This window comes from Plecotus auritus (genome assembly GCF_963455305.1).
Source record: "Plecotus auritus genome assembly, chromosome: 4".
NCBI classification, from domain to species: domain Eukaryota; kingdom Metazoa; phylum Chordata; class Mammalia; order Chiroptera; family Vespertilionidae; genus Plecotus; species Plecotus auritus.
Window position 1 is genome coordinate 149,693,069 of NC_137775.1, and position 23,719 is coordinate 149,716,787.

At 38.5% G+C, this 23,719-nt stretch overlaps 2 protein-coding genes across 6 annotated transcripts in view; one reads left to right on the plus strand and one right to left on the minus strand.

The window, feature by feature from the left end:
- Positions 1 to 975: 975 nt before the first annotated feature.
- Positions 976 to 21,598, plus strand: EFCAB10 (EF-hand calcium binding domain 10). Of its 2 annotated transcripts, none has more exons than XM_080664055.1 (4): positions 976 to 1,107; positions 3,183 to 3,347; positions 3,452 to 3,539; positions 5,115 to 5,193. In XM_080664055.1, the coding sequence occupies exons 1-4, from the start codon at positions 1,002 to 1,004 to the stop codon at positions 5,149 to 5,151; spliced, it is 396 nt and encodes a 131-aa protein (XP_080520181.1). In that variant the 5' UTR covers positions 976 to 1,001; the 3' UTR covers positions 5,152 to 5,193. The 2 variants fall into 2 exon arrangements, with proteins under 2 accessions (XP_080520181.1, XP_080520182.1); XM_080664056.1 differs by lacking the exon at positions 5,115 to 5,193 and adding an exon at positions 21,275 to 21,598 and having other exon boundaries at positions 997 to 1,107.
- Positions 4,503 to 23,719, minus strand: part of RINT1 (RAD50 interactor 1) — a 34,085-nt gene continuing 14,868 nt past the window's right edge. For all 4 annotated transcript variants that reach the window (XM_080664051.1, XM_080664052.1, XM_080664054.1 and 1 more), the window contains 11 exons: positions 23,417 to 23,590; positions 23,169 to 23,318; positions 22,471 to 22,627; positions 19,918 to 20,028; positions 19,598 to 19,823; positions 18,563 to 18,700; positions 16,640 to 16,839; positions 9,732 to 9,946; positions 6,943 to 7,123; positions 6,752 to 6,870; positions 4,503 to 5,482 (listed from right to left, as the gene is read on the minus strand). In XM_080664051.1, coding sequence (XP_080520177.1) covers positions 5,290 to 5,482; positions 6,752 to 6,870; positions 6,943 to 7,123; positions 9,732 to 9,946; positions 16,640 to 16,839; positions 18,563 to 18,700; positions 19,598 to 19,823; positions 19,918 to 20,028; positions 22,471 to 22,627; positions 23,169 to 23,318; positions 23,417 to 23,590 — 1,864 coding nt within the window. In that variant the 3' untranslated portion in view covers positions 4,503 to 5,289. The remainder of the gene's footprint in view (positions 5,483 to 6,751; positions 6,871 to 6,942; positions 7,124 to 9,731; positions 9,947 to 16,639; positions 16,840 to 18,562; positions 18,701 to 19,597; positions 19,824 to 19,917; positions 20,029 to 22,470; positions 22,628 to 23,168; positions 23,319 to 23,416; positions 23,591 to 23,719) is intronic.

Genomic DNA, 23,719 nt, shown 5'->3' on the forward strand with positions numbered 1-23,719 from the left:
GCACACGAGGTCTCATTCATTGGATCAACAAGTGTTACCGGAAAGATGACCTGGCCCTAAGCAGGTCTGCCTAGGGCCAGCCAGTAGTGTGTGGGTTCTTGATATCGTGTAGGAAAACATTCACAAGTCCAGGTGATGTTTTTAGAGGACGTTTACTAAAGCTGGGAGAGTAAAACAAGAAAGGACTGGGCAAATGCGCCTAGGGTGGGCTCACTAAGAAGTCAGAAAGGGATTTCCCGGGGAGGAACTGCTGCTGCCCATTGCTGCCCTGATTGCAGGTCTTGTGGGGGGGGTCCCTTAGAGTTTAGGTGATGCTTGCCTGTGAGGGGTGAAGGGAAGGGGAAAGACACAGGCATACTCCCGGGTGGGAGAGCTTTCTGGGTCCTCCTCCTGAAAGCTTTTAAGGGTGGAGACCTTAGGGGAGGTCTCAATAGAATGTTCATCAGCTTTCCAGGTGGGTCCTTTCAGGGTCCTGGTCTCCACTGATAGCTCGGTGGGGCAGGGGGTCTTTGGTCAGTGCTGCTATTCCTGAGGTCCGCCAGGTATAACTTGCCCGGTTTACTGCTTTCCTGGGCCTGGAGCTGAAATACAACTGAGGCCTAGAAGTTATCTCCAGGGAGGTGACCTTCTGTATCTGGCTATAAATTGCTATCTGTCTCAGTTTCCCTATTCCACATGCCAAGGAATTTTCCTGGCTTCTGACTAACCTGCCTCACGAGTACTGAGCACAGGAAAAGACCATCAAGCCCAGCCGTAAGCCCCTATTAGGATGGGGAAGGGGCAGGAGGAGGGGGCGGGGGGGGGGGTCCGCCTGCGAGAGACCCAGCACCAGACAGTGTCCCTCCGGAAGCCCCACGCCCCCACACTCCCCAGGCTTCCCCTCGGAGCAGAGAAAAGCTTCCACTGCGGTCACAGCCTATGCCAGGTTCTCAGAGCGGAAGAGGAGGAGTCCCAGTGCCGCAAAGCCGCCTCGTCGCCTAGCAACGGCCTAACGCGGAGAGATGGAGGACAACAGCAGGGAGCTCCAGGCCAGGAAATATTTGGAAAAACATCGGATTATGGATTTGCTGAGCCATCTCACCAGTAACCTGCTCTTTTACCAGCCAAGTAAGGGTCTTGCCTACCACTCGGCTTTCTGTCCCACCCGCCTCCCCACCAGCAGCAGTTCCCAGAAATTCCCGGTGTAGCCCTTCCTTCAGCCGGGCGCCCCCGCGTCGCTCCACCTCACCCAGCGCCACCTTCACACGCACGCACTTCTGCCTCTCGGTCATTGGAGCCCTTCTGCTGCCAGTTAAGGCTGTGGCCTCCCATTAGACAAATACTTACTGACCGGCCCTTTGCGCCTACCACGAGCCAGGATGCCGCAGGACTCGGCCAGGTGGAGGGCTCACCTGTTGTTACTATGAGACGGGGCAAAAGCCTGAACCTCAGTCTCCTCTTCTAGAAAATGGGGGTAGTAGTACGAAACGTGGGGAAGAATAAATAAATGAATTAATTACCCCTATGTCTCGCAAGGATCAGGTGTTTGCCATGTTACCCCGACCTCAAAGAGTTTTTAATCTGGTAAGAGAGCTAAACAATTGCTAGGGCAAGATGGAACGGTGTTTTGGAGGAGAACTCTTTTCCTGACATTTTTACACCTCTGACCCCCTTAAAAAACTTGAAACAGCCGAAACCGGTTTGGCTCAGTGGAAAGAGCTTCGGCCTGCGGACTGAAGGGTCCCGGGTTCGATTCCGGTCAAGGGCATGTACCTTGGTTGCAGGCACATCTCTAGGGGGAGGTGTGCGGGAGGCAGCTGATCGATGTTTCTCTCTCATCGATGTTTCTAGCTCTCTATCCCTCTCCCTTCCTCTCTGTAAAATATCAATAAAATATATTTTAAAAAAAAACAAACAAACTTGAAACATTTCTTAATTTTTGTGCGGTGATTTCAAAATTGTGTTAAGGTGAAAGTTATGTTGATGTCCTTTTACCCAAATGCAAAATTGTAACTTGCCGGCCTCTCTCCACAAGAAGTGTCCAAAAATATCAAAATTATCCACTTCTCCGTTTAAGGAAATGGAAATACCAAACATTCCAACTTTGCCCCACCCAACCAATACAAGCATGTTTAGGGTCATCAAGCGCTCTCTAGTTGTTTTAAATCGATAAAACAATAGAAACTCTGCAACAAATAAAAATAGTGGGGGGAAAAGTACAAAGGGATGCATTCTTTTACATTTTTTATTTATTGATGAGAGAGAGAAAGGAAGGGAGAGTGAGAGAAATATCCACGTGAGAGAGAAACATTGATTGCCTCCGGTATGGGCTCCAACCCCCACAACCTAGGTATGTGCCTGACCCATGGAACCAGTGACCTTTTGGTGCACTGGAGGACACTCAACCAACTAAGCCACCAAGCCAGGGCTTTCTTTCTCTATAATAGAAGTGTCAGAGATGAAAGAAAATTAGTAAAATGTATATGAAAACCTTCCTCCTGTCAGAGTCTGGCACACACACGGGACCCAGAGTCAAGTCCCGGCCCACCCACATGCACCTCAAAATTGCATGAGACCCAGACCTGGCCACCCCCCCACCCCCCTCATTGGGCTAGATCTAGACCCAGCCAGTCCCACCCTTGTCAAGCCCTGCCAGGCAGGGGGCGTAGCCTCAGGTCCCCTGGCCCTGTGCCAGGATGGGGGGTGTGGCCTGAGGTCCTCCAGCCCAGACCAGGTTGGGGGGCATGCTTGAGGTCCCCCGTCAAGCCCCACTGGGCGGGGGACGTGGTCTCAGGTCCCCTGGCCTGGCACTGGGGCAGGGGGGGGGTGTGTGGCCTGAGGTCCCCTGTCAAGCCCCATGAGGGCCGGGGAGGGCGTAGCCTCAAGTCCCTGCTGATTGCTCGTTAAGGCTCCTTATGGGAACTTGGCCTGAGCTGTGGGTGCAGCCATCTTAGTGATGGAGTGATGGTCAATTAGCATATTCCCTCTTTATTAGATAGGATCTGTGGCAGAGCACAGATTACTAGTATGTAATTAAGTTTTCAGTATCTTGCCTTTCTCATAAGCTAGGTCTCTATCCCCAGTGCACAGTATAGTACCTTGAACCATTTAACAACTTAATAATTGTTAAATGACTGTATCCATTTGTGACATATTTTAATTTCATATCAGAAAGAATTGGAACTATTTTTTTTTCTTTACAGATAAACCAAGAGAGTATTTAATATCTCTGTTGGAACGACTGAGAATTGCTAAAATAACAGGTGTGGCTTTTCCTTTCTTTATGGATCACACTAACATTGTGTCTATGTTTGAGATGATGGACTCTGCACGTAGAGGCAGCATATCATTTGTGCAGTACAAAGGAGGTCAGTGTCTAATGCAAATTGAGGTAATAGTAGTCATTCCATAACTTTCTCTAGTCGAAAATGATTCGCTTTGTAAATTTTCCTTCTGATTCTGACTTTTACAGCCCTAGAGAACCTGGGTCTGTCAACTGAAGATGAAGATTTAAAAGATGATGGACATGGAATAACTTTGGATAAATTCAAGCAGGAAGTGTAAGTTCATTTTCTAATGAGTAATATTTAAAGAATATGGTTTTGAAGTACAATTAATATCTTTTAAAACAGGTTCCTAACTTTTATTTTTTTTTAATTTGTAAATTGATTTTTAGAGAGAGGAAGGGAAAGGGAGAGAGACAAACATAAATGATGAGAGAGAACCATTGATCAGCTGCCCCCTGCACGCCCTCTTCCGGGGATGGAGCCTGCAACCCGGGCATGTGCCCTGACCATGAATCAAACCAGCAACCTTTCAGTGCACAGACAACACCCAACTGAGCCACACCAACCGGGGCCAGGTGCCTACCTTCTGATAGAAACTTTCAGCTGACTAGCAAGTGAGGACAGGGAGGGATGACAGCAAAGTCCCTGAGCTTGGGGAGAGGAGAGAGAGAAAACGCTGGAGTTAGGAAGTTTCAGAGGCAGCTTCATTTTCTTAATGGGAAACCCCAGCAATTCTCAAAGAATGAGATAGAAAAGCCCCATTTGCTAGAAGGACTAACAGAAAAGCTGAGTGCAATACACTAGTTGGAAACTCTCAGTATAAAATACAGGGTTGTAGAATTTCTCTCAAAATATTTCAAAATTTTTTTATTTTATTTTATTTTTTTAAAATATATTTTATTGATATTTCACAGAGAGGAAGGGAGAGGGATAGAGAGCTAGAAACATCGATGAGAGAGAAACATCGATCAGCTGCCTCCTGCACACCTCCTACTGAGGATGTGCCCGCAACCAAGGTACATGCCCTTGACCGGAATCGAACCCGGGACCTTTCAGTCCGCAGGCCGACGCTCTATCCACTGAGCCAAACCGGTTTCGGCATCCTCAAAATTATTTATCACAAATTGTTTATCAGCAGCATAGGTTGCATGCCAGACTATTTTAAATTTGAAGTATTACAACATAAAAAGTATTAAGTAAATGCTAAATCAGAAAAAAAACCATTCGAATAAAATTCGGTAGTTGTAGAAAGACTAGTTAGTCTAACTCAGTTTATTTAAAAGTTTTACTCACTGAGCATTTATTAACAAGAAATCATTAACATAGTCCAAGGCCAAGGCAAAGTTAGAAAGTTTAATATTCCCATCTGATCATTAGTTACATAAGTATTAAACAAAAATTGTTTAATTACATGCCCTACCCCTGGGAAGATTAAAGCACAGTGCTCTGGCCTGAAATGTTTCATCCAAAAGAAAAGGTTGCCCATAGACATATGGACTAAAACAAGGAAGTATTTTAAATGGAAGGACATTTGTGGTAAATGAGAGCAATCCTATTTTAGTCACTATCTCTTAATGTGTTTTCTTACAGGAAATACAGTGAATTTCCAAACTAGATACAGGAACCTCAATTACAAACATGTGTTCTAAAGTGATTTTTGAAAAGTTTATTTGCTGTGTTTGATTATCCACAATAGTCTCCCTTAGTTAACATAGGAAATTGAAATTTGGTTATAATTTATTATGTCTGCACTTGTATTTTATTTACCACATATTCAGCATGTATATCTGTAAATGGAATTACTCTGAGTTTCCATGGCTTCTGAGTTTTCTGTTTTTGTTTTCTTAGGAACAAAAGAGTTCAGGAAATATGGTCAGCATTTTAATAACACTGTAAGTCAAAGATAATAAATGATTCTATAAATTTTTCAGTTATCCAGATTCATTAATTCGGAACTTCATCATTTAACTTAATCCAATTGGCTTCCTCTTTGTTCAAAAATGGGGAAAGACGGGAAAATGCATTATTTTCCAGTGTTAGGCCAGTTTGTCCTCAAATTAAGTAGAATCTCAACATCTTGTGGAGCGAGTTTGTAAATTCCAATTTCATTTAATGCTGCTGTGGCCGGAGTCTGCTCAGACGCTGACTGCAGGACATCTTTCAGAAGTAGTGCAGAACCAATGTTCAAGTTCAAAATAATACAGGCTTCTTTTACACTGTTTAAAAAAGCAGGAAGGAAATGAGATCTCCATTATCTTTATCATCCACATTATTCTATAACAATTTCATTTTGAGAAACGAAAGAGCTTTCCTGCACTGCTAGCCATGTGCCCTCAATAAAAACTATGTATGGATTTATTATTTGGTTCTTTTAACATATTAGGACTATGTATGTGTGCAGAGCTTATATTTCATCAGGTTACTATAAGGCAGTGGTCGGCAAACTGCGGCTCTTTGGCCCCTTGAGTGTGGCTCTTCCACAAAATACCACGGCCTGGGCGAGTCTATTTTGAAGTGGCGTTAGAAGAAGTTTAAGTTTAAAAAATTTGGCTCTCAAAAGAAATTTCAATCGTTGTACTGTTGATATTTGGCTCTGTTGACTAACGAGTTTGCCGACCACTGCTATAAGGTAAGAGCATCACTGTTTTCAATAGTATCCATTACATCCCAAAATACAATATTTGATATTAACATTCTATTAAATGTAGCTAAGACTCTAAGTAGATTAGGATATGGGAAAAAAGAAAATTAAGAGATGAAATGAAAGCAGTAGAAAGGTAGACTACTAAAACAAAACTAAACAAAAAAACAGAAATAGAAAGCTTGAAACGAGCAAAAATAATCTTTCATTTTATAAAAACAGAATATTTTATAATCTCAGAAAGACCCAAACAATTCAAATTTTACATCAATAATTTCTAAAAATACTTCTAAGAATTCTTCTTATAATTATATACTTAGAACCAAAATTAATGTCAAATGTTTAAGAAGAAGAATTTTTTTCAAGCCTGGCCTGTTGTTAGATACTAAACCTATTTTTAATTTCTTATATTTATCAACTATGGCAGAACTGCCCTTGTTTTCATTTTCTATTTATTTCTCCAGTAATAAGCAAATCAGAATATTAAAGCAAATGCTAGAAAAGAAAGCCCAACATACAATTTATATCCAGTTCTGGTGAACTTTTTGGGGTCAGGGGTCAAATGTAGGGTGGGCAAAAGTAGGCTCACAGTTGTGAGTATGTGAACCAGATAGTTTATTCTTGTATTTGTATTATTATTTCTTCATTATTGTACTATTTCCCACATGAACAACTGTAAACCTACTTTTGCCCCTGTATTATTCTGATACACAGTGAACATTTAAAATATTTAATTGATGCTATATACATTTAACATCACTGGAACACTAAAGTTGTTAAAAAAGGAATTAACTTCCTCTCAGGATTTGATACATCAAAATCAATTATTAAAAACTGAGCTTACTGTTTAAAGTAATTTTCTGGTCTCTTGCAATAGTGGGAGAACAAAGGGAAAAGATTCCGAGTCATATCAAACTGCAACTGAGCTGCTCCTCCTTCATTGAAGTGATTAGCAAGAATGATCTGAAACAAAGAATATTCATATCACAGTTGCCTTCATCATCATAGCCCCAAAATAGAAGGAGTATTACTTACTTCTTGGTAGATGTGTATATCCAGCTTCTCTACGAGCATTTGCCAGAAAGTTTTAAATAAAGAGAAGCAAAGCTGCTGTTCCAACTGAAGTAAACGGTCTCGTAACGTAAGCAGGAGGGGGCAAGCCGAGCTGGACAGGGACATGACTGCCTGCTCAGACTGAGAGGGCAAGGACAACCACCTGGGAAAACAAGAACAGCACTGCCTGTAGCACGTTAATTTTTACCATAAACGTTTTAATCACTTTGTGTTTTTAAAGATTTAACAAATTTTAAATTTGGGGAAGTGCACTGTCCTGAGGCATCTATACATATAAAAGGCTAATGTGCTAAGTGTCTGACCGTCTGACCGGTCACTATGACGTGCACTGACCACCAAGGGGCAGATGCTCAATGCAGGAGTTGCTGTGATGTGCACTGGCCATTTACAAAGAAACGGCACTGCAGACCTGGCGCCCACAAAGCAACACTCGGCTTCCCCCAAGTGGGACACAGGCCCCACCACCACCCTGTAGCGACAGCCCGCCAAATCACAGCCAATGCTGCTGAGACCCCATGGCGCAAAAATGTGGCCCATAGCCCAGCCCAGCCCAGCAACAGTGGCTATGGGCACTGGGTAATGACATCATGTAGCAACACCTGGATTCCTCTCCCTAGCGACTAGCCTCCTAGGAATTCTTCAGCCCAGGAACATGACTTGCTTTATAGCCAGGTGCAAACATTTACACTTAACCAAATGTCTGTGAAGCGTTTTCCTGTGCCTCATCTCATTTGATCTTCACAGAAATCCTGGAGTAGGTAGATAGGAGACTCAGTTGAATCCTATTTTCTTTTCATTACCAGAAAATGGAGATTTAGAAAGCTTAGAAACTTGACCTGACTGAAAAGAAGTTGGAAATGGGGGACTTTGAAAATGACTTCAGGTTTTCTCACTGCACAGAATATAGTCAAACACTGCTGCAGTTAAATATTTTACCCTTTGTTCTTCCTGCATGATCTACAATAATAATCTGCTTCGTGTTGATATTTACTGCTGTGTTGCTGACAATTACCTGAAAGAGAAGTTGGGGTGCTTCACTGGGCTGGAAAAAGTTTAGCTAAATCAGAAAGCAGGTCTAATTAAGCAAGTTTATTCTATATATTTACAAAAGGCTAAGTGCAATATTGATTTCAGAGAGGAAGGGAGAGGGATAGAAACATCAATGATGACAGAAAATAAGAAGAAATGATGACAGAAAATAACCAATAATTTTGGTTCTATTGACTCGCGCATGTGTGATACATATAAAGCTCTCGCTGGTGCCAGTTGCACATGTGTGTGTTTCAATCTGTCATTGTCGATAGTGAATTTGGTTGACACTTCTATTATTTTTTTTTAAAATATATTTTATTGATATTTTTCAGAAAGGAAAGGAGAGGGATAGAGAGCTAGAAACATCAATGAGAGAGAAACATCGATCAGCTGCCTCCTGCACACCCCCCACTGGGGATGTGCCCACAACCAAGGTACATGCCCTTCACTGGAATCGAACCTGGGACCTTTCAGTCTGCAGGCCGACACTCTATCCACTGAGCCAAACCAGTCAGGGCGACACTTCTATTATTGAGAAAGGGCGAATAGCGATATTAAAATATTTCTTCTAATTAATTTCCTTTGAGTGTGCATGAATTCATGCACCAGGCCACTAGTTTTGAATAAGAAAAGATGTAAAACATTTAAATCCCTCTCAGAAAAATAAATATACCTATATTTATACTTTAGCTCTCAAATATTCTTTATTTAATGAAGATGATAGATTAAATTTTTTTAAATCCCCAAATAGGACTTACTGAAATAATTTTAAGACAGTTAAAATGTAAAACATATTAGCATTTAAGATAACAGCTAATTTTATGCTCTAGTTTTTAGCAAAACAGGGACTAACACTCCAAGTTGGTTGGGACTGTGCTAGGACAAAAAGGTATTGCTGCTATCAAGGAGCTCAGTCTAGTGGAGGTAACAGGTATCCACAGGGAGTTATGGCAGGAGAATGAACTGGACAATACAAGCATGCACAGAGGACTGCAGCAGCCCCTTACTTTGCAAATGGGTGACAGGCTAGGCCAGGGGGGGGCAAACTTTTTGACTCGAGGGCCACAATGGGTTCTTAAACTGGACCAGAGGGCCGGAACAAAAGCATGGATGGAGTGTTTGTGTGAACTAATATAAATTCAAAGTAAAGGAGCGGAGGGGAGAGCAAGAGAACCCTCCGCTCTTTCGGCTCCGCGGGCCGGATAGAACAGCCGAACGGGCCGGATCCGGCCCGCGGGCTGTAGTTTGCCCACGGCTGGGCTAGGCCATTCATACATCAGCTGTCTGTATTTACGGACACATCTGAAGGTTAAATTATGGTCAGTTTATTCTGATTAAGAATGAATATATTTTAGCCCAGCCAGTGTAGCTCAGTGGTTGAGTGTTGACCTATGAACTAGGAGGTTACAGTTCGAATCCCAGTCAGGGCACATGCCCAGGTTGCGGGCTCTATCCCAGTGTGGGGCGTGCAGGAGGCAGCCGATCAATGATTTTCTGTCATCACTGATGTTTCTATCCCTCTCCCTTCCTCTCTGAAATCAATAAAAATAAGTAAGAATGAATATATTTTAGACAGAAACAGTTAACTAAGCTTGGTGTGCAAAAGGCCTAACTCTGTACTATTTAGATATCTTGGAAATCTGACGGTATATATTATCTTTTAACTTTTACCAAACTGGAGTTGAGAGTTGACTTATAAGAAAATACAGAGGACTTACCTTTCTTTTCTATACAACTTTGCAGCATCTTTAACTTCTCTAAAAACATGGTCTACTTGACGGGTCAACATGTCATGTTTTAAACGCTCTAACAGGTTAATCATGTCATCAAAGACAGAGCTCTCCATAGAGGCTAGTTGTCCCAGCTGCAGTTTACTGAGAGTGTTATTCTCTGCAAAGACCTCCAATGCCGCCTGTTGAAGTTGTAGAAAGAACTGAAAGCAAAAACATGTTAACACATTTACTAAGTTACTTTAACAGCTTGGAATAGAACTCATATATAATTCAGTCATTTAAAGTATACAGTTCAGTGGCTTTTATTATATTCAGAGTTGCACGTCTCTTACAATTTTAGAACATTTTCATCACTCCAAAAGAAACCCCACACTCTTAGACATCCTCCTCCATCCCCTCCACACACTTTCTCCCTATGGGTTTGCCTATTCTGGACATTTCATATAAATGGAATCATACAAATTGTGGTTCTTTGTGACTAGCTCCTTTCACTTAGCATGTTTTCATGATTCATCCATGTTGTTACATGTATTAGTATTTTATTTGTATTGCTAAGTAATACTCCATTATAAGGATATACCACATTTTTATGGACATTGAGAATTGTTTCCACTTTTTGTCTATTATGAATAATGCTGTTATGAACATTTGTGTGGACATCTGTTTTCACTCCTCTTAGGTATATGCCTAAGAGTGCAATTGCTGGATCATATGTTAATTCTATGTTTAACAGTTTGAGAAACTGCCAAACTGTTTTCCACAACAATTGCACCATCTTATTTTCCCATCAACTGTGTGAGGATTCAAATTTCTCCACAACCGTGCCAACAACTGTTATTATGTCTTTTTTGTCATAGTCCTCCTAGTTTGTATGAAGTGGTATACCATGGTGGTTTTGATTTGTATTTCCCTGATGGCTACCATATTTCCTTAAGTACTCATTTTCTCTACAGACTTAAAGTCGTAGTAATCTAGCATATATAAGAGTTAAGAAAATTAAAATGTCATTTTTACAGTGGTATTTTAGGTAGAGTTAGTATTATTTTTTCTTCCCTATAGGGAAACAGTGCTGTGGATATTAACAAAAGACTAAAAAGAATGTCCATTAATAGGGGTTGGGGATGTCCATTAATAGGGGTTGGGGATGGCCACACTTAGCAGTTATTCAGTGACGGATATGTGAGAGGCCATCTTGGTATTTCTGCTGAAACTATCTGGAAAGAGGCACTATCCTTTTGAGACTGCTGATGGACCAAGTGGGCCTGGGCCACAGTCACACTTACCAGTGTGTCTGAGTATGAAGCCAGAAAACAACTTCAGAGCAGCCATGCCTAATCCTCTGAGTAAAACAAATTCCTTACTTCCTCATCCCCCCTTCCCACTGAGGCCTACGCATCGGGTTTCTGTCACCTATCCCTGAAAACTTCCCAATTCTGAGTGGCTGGACATGTCAGGCTTGGCACAACCTGGGAATGGAGTTATTAGTGGAGAATCTAAATGAGTGGAAGGTCAACTCTTGTCCACTTTTCCTTTTTGTTTTTCTAAGTTTGTAATACAAGAGTTTTAATTATTTACTTATTTTGTTAATCCTCCCTGGAGGATATTTTTCCAGAGAGTAGTAAGGAGTGGGAAGGAAGAGAGAGAGAGAGAGAGAGAGAGAAACATCGATGTGAGATGCCTCCCACACAAGCCCCAACAGGGGCCAGGGGTTGAACCTGCAACCTAGGTACATGCCCTTGACGCTCTAACCACCACTGGGCACACCAGCCAGGGCTAATGATTATTATTTAAAGCATTCAGAGGCTAAAGAACTATGAAGGTGATAAAGGGACTTTTGATAAAGACTACTTTTTATACTTCACAAACAGAATTTGTACCATAGTAACATACTAGGACATAGAATTCATAATATGAAGAATCAACTCTAAAATTTGGTTATTTCTCTGTTGACAGAAGGACAGTTAATACAGCATCAGAAAGAAATTTTCAGTGTCAGGTAATTTTCTAAGAATAAGGATGATGGCAAATTCATCTTTGTTAAAGGCTACAGTGCTGAATAGTTAGTGATGTTCCACAAATGTTTCATTGAAGTTAAAAAATCTGTCCCTGAATGAGTTTCTTTTTAAAACATCTGGCACAAGAATAAAGAATGACAATTTGTTTCATACTATTGAAAACACTTAGCAGAAAATGGAGCAGTGTGGGGGCTGAATTAATAAAGTACTTACTAAAATTAGGAACATGATACAAAAAAGTATACAATGAATGAATGTATTCTGATTAGGTGACTTTATAAAGATAAATGCATTGATCATTATTACACTCTACACTGTATTTTGAAATGATTATTTGAAATTATAATTGTAAAATATTTTGTCTTGTTTTCCTTGCTCAGCAGAATATTATGTACACAGATTTCAGCTAATATTTTTGTAGAAAAAATAGGTTTTAAATAATTATTGTTACAGCCAGAGGCCAGACTAAAATAGTGATTGTGTTTATCAGATTTTTATTGTGTTTATATCTGTAATTAGTATATTTATTTTTGTTTCCTATTTATTTTGGTTTATTACCCTGTATTTAAGATAAAGACTACTTTTTATATTTCACAGTAAAGGAATACAATTTTTGTCTGTTTTAGCAGTACATCATAATTTTATATATAACACAATATATAATACATTACCAGTATACTATAATTTGTCAGAAATTCATAATTTAAGATACATTCTTGTCATGTTTTTTAGACTTCCTCCCTAACCCAAGTATTAAATATTTCTAAATGTCTATGTTCAGCTTTATGTCATTTCTGCTCTTACTTTTTTTTTTTTTTTAAATATATTTTATTGATTTTTTACAGAGAGGAAGGGAGAGGGATAGAGAGCTAGAAACATCGATGAGAGAGAAACATGGATCAGCTGCCTCCTGCACACCCCCCACTGGGGATGTGCCTGCAACCAAGGTACATGCCCTTGACCGGAATCGAACCTGTGACCTTTCAGTCCGCAGGCCGACACTCTATCCACTGAGCCAAACCGGCTAGGGCTCTGCTCTTACTTTTTGTTTTATTGTATTAAGATTAGATTTGACAATGTACAGAAATTTTTAATTAATTTACCTTGTCCATTTTTGTGACTCATGTGGACACATTCAAAAATTACATTTTCCTTAGTATACTGTGAACTTGTCACCAATTCTCAGTTAATCTAATTATTTAACTGTGATTTTTCAATCCCCACCTTATCTATTATATTTTTTAAAGTGGTACTTTTAAGTCTTTAGTTAAAATTATTTTTCCCACCTTACTGAAAAACCACACACAGATATTTTAGCTCTCTCTTTTTGGCTAAAACTTGAAGCATATTCCCCTATTGTTCTTTTACCCCCCAATAGTAAACAGCTTTATTTATTTATTTATCTCCCCCTTTATTTTTTTTTCTTTGATCCATTGGTAGTTTAGTAGCATGTTATTTATAGTCTCCAAGTATTTGTGTTTTTTCCAGTTTTCTTCCTATAGTTGATTTCTAGTTTCATACCACTGTGGTTGGAAAAGATGCCTGATATGATTTCAATCTTCTTGAATTTACTGAGACTTGTTTTGTGGCCTAACATGTGGTCTGTGTTAGAAAATGTTCCATGCGCATTTGAAAAAAATGTATATTCTGCAGTTTTTTAGATGAAATGTTCTGTAAGTGTCTATTAAGTTAATCTGGTGAAATGTGATAGTTAAGGCCATCGTTTCCTTATTAATTTTCTGTCTGGATGATCTATCCACTGGTGTGAGATATTAAAATCCCCAACTATTATTGTATTACTCTGGGTTTCTCCCTCTATGCCCATTAACAATTGCTTTATAAAGTTAGGTGCTCCTATGTTAGTTGTGTAGATTGCTATCTCCTTGTCTTTTTTAAGCATTTTTTTTTTTAATTTTTTTTTTAAAACATATTTTATTGATATTTTACAGAGAGGAAGGGAGGGGGATAGAGAGCTAGAAACATCGATGAGAGAGAAACATCGATCAGCTGCCTCCTGCACACCTCCCACTGGGGATGTGCCCGCAACCAAGGTACATGCCCTTGACCGGAATCGAACCCGGGACCCTCCAGTCCGCAGGCCGACGCTCTATCCACCGAGCCAAACCGGTTTCGGCAAGCATTTTTGTTTTAAAGTCTATTTTGTCTGATATGAGTATTCCTATCCCAGCTTTCTTTCCATTTCTATTCACATGAAATATCTTTTTTCATCCCTTCACTTTCAGTCTGCATGTGTCTTTCAATTTGAAGTGTCTCTTGTTAGATGGGTCATGTTTTTTTAATTAATCTTATAGGTGGATCATGTTTTCAAATCCACAGAGCCACCCTGTGTCTTTTTATTGCAGCATTTAATCCATTCATATTTAAAGTAATTATTGATAAGTATTGCCATTTTGTCCATTATTTTTTGGTTGTTATATAGTTCTCCTCTGTTCCTTTCTTCTTCTCTTGATCTCTTCCCTTGTGGTTTGCTGTTTTTCTTTAGTATTTTGTTTGGATTCCTTTCTCTTTGTTCTTGGCATATTTGTAGGTTTGTAGCTGTAGTTACCATGAGGTATATATATATCAGTCTATTTTAAGCTGATAGGTGTTTCAGTTTGAAGATATTCTATAAGGACAATTTTTACTCTCCCTTCCATGCTTTACATTATTGATGTCATGTTTTAGATCTTTTTCTGTTGTGTATCTCCTAACTACTCATGGTTTAAGTCTGATACTTTTTCTTTTGATCTTTGTAGTAGCTTTTTACATATATGATATGCTGTATTTATTAAATATTTGGCTTTAACTGTGAGATTTTTCTTCCTTTTTCCTATTTTTGTATTTCTAGTTATGACCTTCCCTTTTCTGCTTAAAGAAGACCTTTTAATATTTCTTGTAAAGCTGGTATAATGATGATGAACTCTAGTTTTTGTTTGTCCAGGAAACTTTTTTTTTAAATATATATATATATTTTATTTCAGAGAGGAAGAGAGAGGGAGAGACAGAGACATCAATGATGAAAGAGAATCATTGATTGGCTGCCTCCTGCATGCCCCACACTGGGGATCAAGCCTGCAACCTGGGCATGTGCCCTGACCAGGAATCCAACCATGACCTCCTGGGTCATAGGTCAAAGCTCAACCACTGAGCCATGCTAGCTGGGCCAGGAAACTCTTTATCTCTTTAAATTCTGAAGGATAACCCTGCTGGATAAATTATTCTAGGTTGTAGGTTCCTTTCTTTTAGCACTTTAAAAATATCCTGCCACTCCCTTCTGGTCTATAAAGTTGCTGAAAAATTAGCTCACAGCCTTAGGTGGTTTCACTGTTTTTTCCTCTTGCCTCCTTCAAGAATGTCTCTTTAACTTTTGCCGTTTTAATTACATTATGTCTTAGTGTGAATATCTTTTGAGTTCATCTTGTTTGGAACTCTCTGTGCTTCCTGGACCAGGATGTCTGTTTCCTTTCCCAAGTGAGGAAAGTTTTCAGCCATTATTTCTTTAAATAAAGTTCCTATTCCTTTGTCTTTTTCTTTTACTTCTGGGATCCCTATATTGCAAATGTTTGAGCATACTGTTTTTCATTTTACTTTTCTATTTTCATTTCATGATATAATTACATAATACTTTATAATGTGTCTTCATATTCATTATTCTCATTTTAGTTTTTTCACCTAAATATATTTATTTCACTGTTTTATGATCATCTTAATTCTCCGTTAAGGCTTCCTGTTATGAAACCTATTTCATGGGACAAGCTGATGAAAACCCAAGCTGATTTTTGTATCACACAGATGATCTTAGAATAGCAATTCTTAACCCCAGTGTACCCTAAGAAGGAATTCTTGGAGGCCCTCTGGATCATTTTAATGTCTAAAACAGCTATAGGCATTAATCTATGTATGTTAAATTGGAAAGGCTAAGTTTCTGGAAGTACATATTGGAAAATCTGGTTAACAAAGCCCTAACACCCAATATATTCCTTGGATTAATAAAAGGAGTAAAAATAAATTACCAGTTAATAAATATATATTTAGGCAGACCAAATCTGTCAACACATGGAACCTACATGGAGAAAAGATGGGTAAGTAAAATTATTGGAGGTAAAGGGTCTTACAGTACTTGTTAATTGGACCCAACATTTTGATATTTAGATTTAAAACATACCTTCCAATACTTTAAGAAATTAGTTAATTTTCTTGGATGTGATAATGGTATGGTGGTTACGTTTTTTTCAAAGGGAGTTCTTATCTTTTAGAGGTATGTATATTGAAATATTTACCAAGAAACATGATATCTGAGATTTGTTTCCAAATAATCAAACATAGGGAGTGGAGGTTTCATTTTGTTTAAAATGACACAAAACTGGTATTAGAAGCTGGGTGATAGTCATATGCAGATTCATTTTATTATTCTATTTATGCTTTTATATGTTTAAAAATAAAACAAAATGTTAATGTATGAAATAAAAATTAAAAAATAGTTCATATTTTTTGTGATTCTTCATAATTTGTCACATTTTGAGGCATTCAAAAGATATCAAGTGTTATTACTTTATTTTCCTTAAAGTTCTGGATTTTATTGACTTTTCTGAGATGACAATTACCATACAAGTAATTCCCAAGTATAAAGTCTAAAGAGAACTATAAACAAGTATTTCATGAAATATTGGCTTTTTTCTCAATGATGAAAATATCAGGATTATTTAACCATTTGAGAGTTGACTGAGAAAAATATGTACTTTAATCACACCTTTTAAGTTTGGCCTAATTGTTTTTCTGCCTAATGTGTATTTTTGCTTGCTATAGAATCAATATTTCAAAAGGTAAAACTGTTCATACTACTAATGTATTATTTAATATAAAAGCACTTTAACTTACAACATTGTCAGCCCAGTCAGCTAGTACTGTTGAGATATAGTTCACAGCATTAAGAATTGCACAGTATCGAAAGCCAAGGGAAGCTCTGGTCTCTTCTTTCATCACCTGAGTCAGTCGTATCCTAAAATCATCTACTAAGTCCTTCTGTAACTCGAGGAACTGCAGCTTTCTGGAAGCTGTGGGAAGATTTTTATACCTGTCTGTAGAGAAAGTTAACAAGACATATGAAGGTTCTTGGCACTGTATATGATACAGTTATAGGTTTTCCCTACTGACATGCCTTGGTGCCTTTTTCAAAAATCAATTGACCATTCAAGTATGGATCTCTTTTTAAATTTTCTAAGGATGTGGGTTTCACAAGTCTATGTATTTGTCAAAACTCACTGAACTGTACACATAAAATCTATGCTTTTCACTGTATATAAATCATACCTCAATTTTTTAAAGGACATATGAAATAATTATATTCAAAAAGCACTCCATTTCTTCAACAAATAAGTGACATTTTTTTTAAAAGGAAGGAGGAACTAGGATAGCTTAAAATAGATACCTACGTAAGAATTTATAGGTGAAATGGTAAGCTGTCTGAAGTGTTCTTTAAAATACTCCAGGAAAAAAAGAGTTGGGGAGAAAAATATATAATAGAAAAGTGAGAATTTAAGAAAACCTTAATAACATATACCTGAGGGTTCATTATATTATGCTACATTGTGTATGTTTAAAAATTTCCCTTGGCCCTAGCTGGGTAGTTCAGTTGGTTAGAGCGTCATCCCAATAGACCAAAGTTGCAGGCTTGGTCCCCAGTAAGGGCACATACAAGAATGCATAAATAAGTGGAACAACAATGTTTCTGTCTCTCTCTCTCTTCCTCTCTCTCTAAAATCAATGAGATATTTTTAAAACATTTTTCTTTAAAAAAAAGAAAATTTCCATAATAAAAGTAAAGTTTTTCTTTAGCTCAGCTGGCTCAGTAGTTGAGTGTCGACCTATGAACCAAGAGGTCACAGTTCCATTCCCGGTCAGGGCACGTGCCCGAGTTGCAGGCTCCAATCCCCAGAGAGGGGCATGCAGGAGGCAACCAATCAATGATTCTCATCATTGATGTTTCTATCTGTTTCTCTCTCCTTTTCTCTCAAAAATCAATAAGAATGTATTTTTTTAAAAAAGAAGACACACAAAAAAAAATAAATAAATAAAAATAAATAAATAAAAAAGAAGACACAATGGGGAAAAAAAGGGACATATGTAATACTTTCAACAAAGAATTATTTTTTTAAAACATGAGTTTTTCTAAAATTTTTGTTTGTGATTTCATATTTTTCTTAAGTTGCAGATATGGAATTATTTACTGACTAGGCTGGAATAACACTTTTTCGGGTCACACATAGAGGCCCAAGAAATGGACAAGACAGAGAGGATGGAGGTAGTGAGGACGTGCTGGCACCTGCAGAACCGGAGGCCTGTAGGAAGCCATGCAGATGCTGCAGACCAACCAGGTTAGAGGCTGCTAGGCCACCCTCTGGCCAGAATATTCCTGCACTATTGGAAGAGTTTCTATTACTACTCTAACCCCTAAAGTTACTTTATTTTACTTCCTGCAATCTTTGGAATATTTAAAATTTTGGTCAATCACAAACTAAATGGCAAGAGAATTCAGGTAGTAAAATCAATTCCCATTTGTTTTTTATGTAACAATTCATGAACTTCCCCTCATATATACCAATGTTTAAGATCTTACTTAAATTATTAAAAATATGACACCTAGAATATTATGCCAGAGTTCTGCCAAAGTAGAAACTGAATTTGAAGATCTTATAATAACTACTATGTAATATTAATTTTGTTGAACTACTTGAAAAAAGTATCATGGGAAAAGTTAGTACTTTTAAGATAAAGTTTTATCTTAAAAAAACTTATACTTGCCAGTTATAACTAAGAGTAGCGTCATAAATGTTTCTGCACAGTCTGGAACTTTCATCTCATCCACATCAGTGATATCCTTATATTGGGATACCCAGGCAGCTTCTGATGAAAGCATTGAGTCCATTTTTTGAAGAGCAACTGATAATGCAAAGAAAGGATTATGTCAAGTAGTTACAGTCATTTCTAATTTTTCAGCTCGCAATTTTTTAGGAATGATGACTTTTTCTTTTTTTTTTATTGTTTAAAGTATTACAAATAGTAGTACATATGTCTCCCTTTTTTCCCCAATGATGACTTTTCTATAAAAAATAAATCAACAGCCTCTTACTAGTTGCACTGTATTTAACATGCCCTATTTTAAGATTAAACAAGATACTTCTCCCTGCCAACCCTACCCAAAATCTTCAAAATAGTTATACTGACTAGACAAACTGCATCCAAAATGATTCTACCAAGAGCAGAACTACTGTATGTAAAAATCTATAAAACAGTTAAATATATGTATACTAGAGGCCCGGTGCACGAAATTTGTGCACAGCAGGGGGGGGTCCCCTCAGCCCGGCCTGCACCTTCTCCAATCCAAGACCCCTGCCTGCCTGATCGCCCCTAACCGCCTCTGCCTGCCAGCCTAATCCTCCAAACTACTCTCCCCTGCCAGCCTGATCCCCCTAACTGCTCTCCCCTGCCGGCCTGATCCCCCTAACTGCTCTCCCCTGCCTGATCGCTCCTAACCGCCTCTGCCTCGGTCCCCACCACCGTGGCTTTGTCCAGAAGGATGTCCAGAAGATGTCCACTCTAATTAGTGTATTACCCTTTTATTAGTATAGATATTCTACTGGTTTAAATATTACACTCTAGAAACACGGAGAGTGCAATTACAGGAAAAAACCAACGTTTGATGAGAAGAAAAGAAAATGACCTCTAAAGGCAACTTGGTAAACTGTGACCAAGAAATTTCTTGGAGAAAAATACCAAAAAATTAATATGCATAAAAAGAGACATCTCTCCCCACCCTATGGCTACATGAGCACTTACATTTTCTCTCCACAGTTAACCACCTCTGAAAACAGGTTTCCTCTGATAGAATATGCATACAATTAGCAAAAGTGCCAGGATAGCCATGAACACTGTGTAGCTCCCTTTCAAACAACAGCACCTCATCCACCAAATGACAGAAGAGATTGTCATCATAGAGCAGACAAGGAATATCAGCTGCTAACTTCTCCAGAACCAGCATCATAAGGCCCCGAGAAAATTCAAGCTAAAAGAAATACATAAGCAAGCATAAGGTATTATACATGACAAGCTATTCGTGGACACTATAACACTGGAATGCTTAGGACTGAGTCTCTTACCATTGCATTTGCTGAAGAGCCTGCTTTGTCTAATATTGGCTGAATCTTCTCATCCAGAAACTGTGTGTGGTTCCCAATCCACATAAGCACTTGAGTCAAGTACCATTCAGGCTAGGAAAGGAGGTAAAATAGTTTGACTTCTTTAGTCATTCCAACTAGAGTTAAATTAAATGGCTCTATTTCATTGTATACACACAACACTTACAAAAATTAGTTGAAAATTTCTACATGTAAGAGCACAATTTCTATTCTGAATTTTAAACTCATGCAAAGCTTAATAATCAAATGTTTCCTAATGTACTCCCAACAAATTCCAGCAATGTGACTTACATCAATAAACTCAAATTTATGCCATATATATTTAAAACCTAGCATTTACAAATATATAAAATCAGTGTTCCAAAGAACTAATGACCTTTAAATTGTTCCTTTTTTTGAAGTAACATTCCAAAATAATTTTTTTAAACATCACCCGAGTGAGAATATTTTTTCCATAGATTTTTTTTTTTTTGAGAGAGTGGAAGTTGGGGGTGGGGAGGAGAAAAATTGATGGGAGAGAGACACATTGATTGGTTGTCTCTGCCCTCACCCCAACCATGCCCTTGACCAGGAATCAAACCTGTGACCCTTTGGTCATTGGGCCAATGCTCTAATCACTAAGCAAAACTGGCCAGGACCCAAAATAATTTTTTTAAAATATATTTTTATTGATTTCAGAGAGTAAGGGAGAGGGAGAAAGAGAGAGAAACATCAATGATGAGAGAGAATCATTAACCAGCTGCCTCCTGCATGCCCCTTACTGGGGACCGAGCTCACAACCCGGGCATGTGCCTTTGACCAGAATCGAACCTGGGACCCTTCAGTCCACAAGCTGACAAGCTATCCACTGAACCAAACTGACTAGGGCCAAAAATAAATTTTATTTTCTGCTTTTTCTTTTCAAAAGGTAAATTAAGAAAATAATTTGGCTGGTCTACATTACAAAAATTATACATGCCTTAAAACAGTTGTAATTATAGAATAGAAAATGTTAGTATGCAGCATTTTAAATTGTCCCTAGAGATGATTACATAAACCTTCCAAGTTTTGCTAGACAGGTATTAAACATTTAATGAATGGTAAATCCCTGTTGTGTGCTAGATGTTAGGAATACAAAAATGAGTAAGAGGCAATCTCAAATTTCGGAAGCTGCATAGGTTAGGCTTGATGTCAGAGTACCTGGACCACTGGAACCACACTTTAAAAAGCAACCAACATAACTCACAATTTTCTTACCTCAAATTACTACCTCTCTAAGCTTTAGGTTGATTGCTTTGTCTCCCTACTTACTAATTGGTTCTACTGTTCTTTCTACCAGTACCCCATCCAAAAGAGGAGAAAACCCATGAGGTACAAAAGAACAAGCTGAAATTAAGAACCGGAAATCCACTGCCACTCTACTCCTTCCTTTGCAAGCATAACTGTCTACCCCTTGATTCCTTAACAATTCTATCAAGCCTTTAAACTCATTTATATATGACATACAAAACCTGGTGTAATCTAGAATTTAATAACATTTAATTCAAAAGCACTTGCTGAACCCCTTTGTTGCTTGCATTGCATTAGATGTAGCAAAACACAAGTATAAACAAGGTACTATCCACAAGTTTATAATTCTCAATAAAGTCAATCAAATTTCATTGAAAACAAATGCCTATGATTGTTTTTCAAGCAAATTAAAGAAAAATCTCACCAATATGCCCAATATACATGGGTGTAGTCCCTCAACTAAAATGTTGGTGATAATTCCTTCAAGCCATTGCCATCATTTATTCCCATTCTCTCTCTTGCACAGCTGTAAGTCATTTTAGCAGCAGCCTCTCTTTTCAAAAGCTAATGCTCTACTATCTTTTGACTTTCACTTCTCTTTCTGATTTATTTATAAACCTGAAGGAGCAATTTACATGTGGATCCAGTTGTATAAAGTACCACGCAATTGCTACAGCACACCCAAGGGAAAACTTGAGAAACTGATTAGATGATGTAAAAATGAGTGAGCTGATTCCTACAATGTATCAATATAAGTCCCAAAATCCTATATAATAAAAGGCTAATATGCAAATCGACCAAACGGCAGAACAATCAGTTGCTATGATGCGCACTGACCACCAGGGGGCAGACGCTCAACGCAGGAGCTGCCCCCTGTTGGTCAGTGCACTCCCACAGGGGGAGCGCCGCTCAGCCAGAAGCCGGGCTCACAGCTGGTAAGCCCAGTGGCGGTGGCAGGAGCCTCTCCTGCCTCTGCTGCAGCGCTAAAGACCCCTCGGGGAATGTCTGCCGAGGGGTCCTGGACTGTGAGAGGGCGCAGGCCGGGCTGAGGGACCCCCCCACCCCAATGCACAAATGTAGTGCACCGGGACTCTAGTATATCTATAAAGGGCAGTGATAAAACAGGAATTTACATCTTTAGAGAAATATCAATATAATCAGATTTTAACTTAAACCAGGAAAAGTATAGAAACCCTTAACATTTGCTATTAATAAAAACCAAGGACAAGAGTTGGCAAAGCACACCTTGCTTATAACGTTAGTCTGTCGGTTCCCTCTGAAGTGATACCTGAACCTCTTCTGCAAGGGAGTCAGCATAATCTGGATGGGCAGGATGACAGAAGAGGATGCAGGAAGGGAGTATTTTTCTGGAAGTTGTTTTGGCTCAGTGAGTAATTCATCTCTGACATAGTCAAGTCAAGGGAAAAGAATCAAAAGCACATGTGTATGTGTGTATATATATGCACACATACATTTTTCCAACAAAGATATAAGATACTAAGTAAAAATTATAATACTGTTAATATGTAATCTTCCTACACATTATTAGTTAGAAAATGCTTGAAAAATGTTATTAGAATTAATATGTCTTTCTTAAAATAAAAAAATAAAAAAAAAATAGTAAAAAAACACATTCAAATAATCATTTTATTAAATTAACACTAAGTTAATAGGTTTCCTCCCAATTATCCATTTTTATCTACTGTCCCAAGAGATTATGTGAGTCAAACTTGGGTCAGTTACGTATTTTAGGCTGACCTTTGCCCTCCCACCCACATTCAGTTCACTATGAAAGAAAACAATCTACTACTCTGTGAGCTTATAGAGATCAAGTCCAAACCAGTCCTATTTGGCTTTTGGCCACTTTCAAAAAGTTTTACTCTCTCGTCACAAATCTACCATAGAAAAATAAATTTTATAAGTTTTAACTCCAACAAAGATACGAGGTTTGTAGTTTCAGAAGCTGACAAAATAGTGTCTCCAGGTTACTGTATATCTCAGGAGCACTGGCTGGTCGACTTAAGCCAACAGTTTGAGACTGAGGGGGTGCGATGAATGGCCAATGAAGCTGTGCTAAAATTTCCTCAAAATCACTGTAACAGAAAAGTAATACACATATTTCAATAAAATCCAACCATCACCAAATATCTATCTGTAAGTAATTACCATAAAATATGAGTAAATTCCTTACCTTGTAAGCCTGTCCTTGAGAATTTTATGCCAGAATTTAACAGTGGCTCTCATGAAACCAAGAAGATGAGTACAGGATGATTCCTGAAGCCTGATGTCAAGTTCTGCCATAGACACCAGAGTAGAGGCTGCCTCAGGGACATTGTTGGTCATCAGATATTGCTGAATGTTATCACTGCAAAAGAAGGCAAAGCAAACTTTAAAGACAGTTCAAAATAATTCCAAAGCAGAAAAACTGCTTTTCCCTCCTGTTTTATATAAAATTAACCCAAGGAAGGAAGAAGCACCACACAGAAGTGGCTTT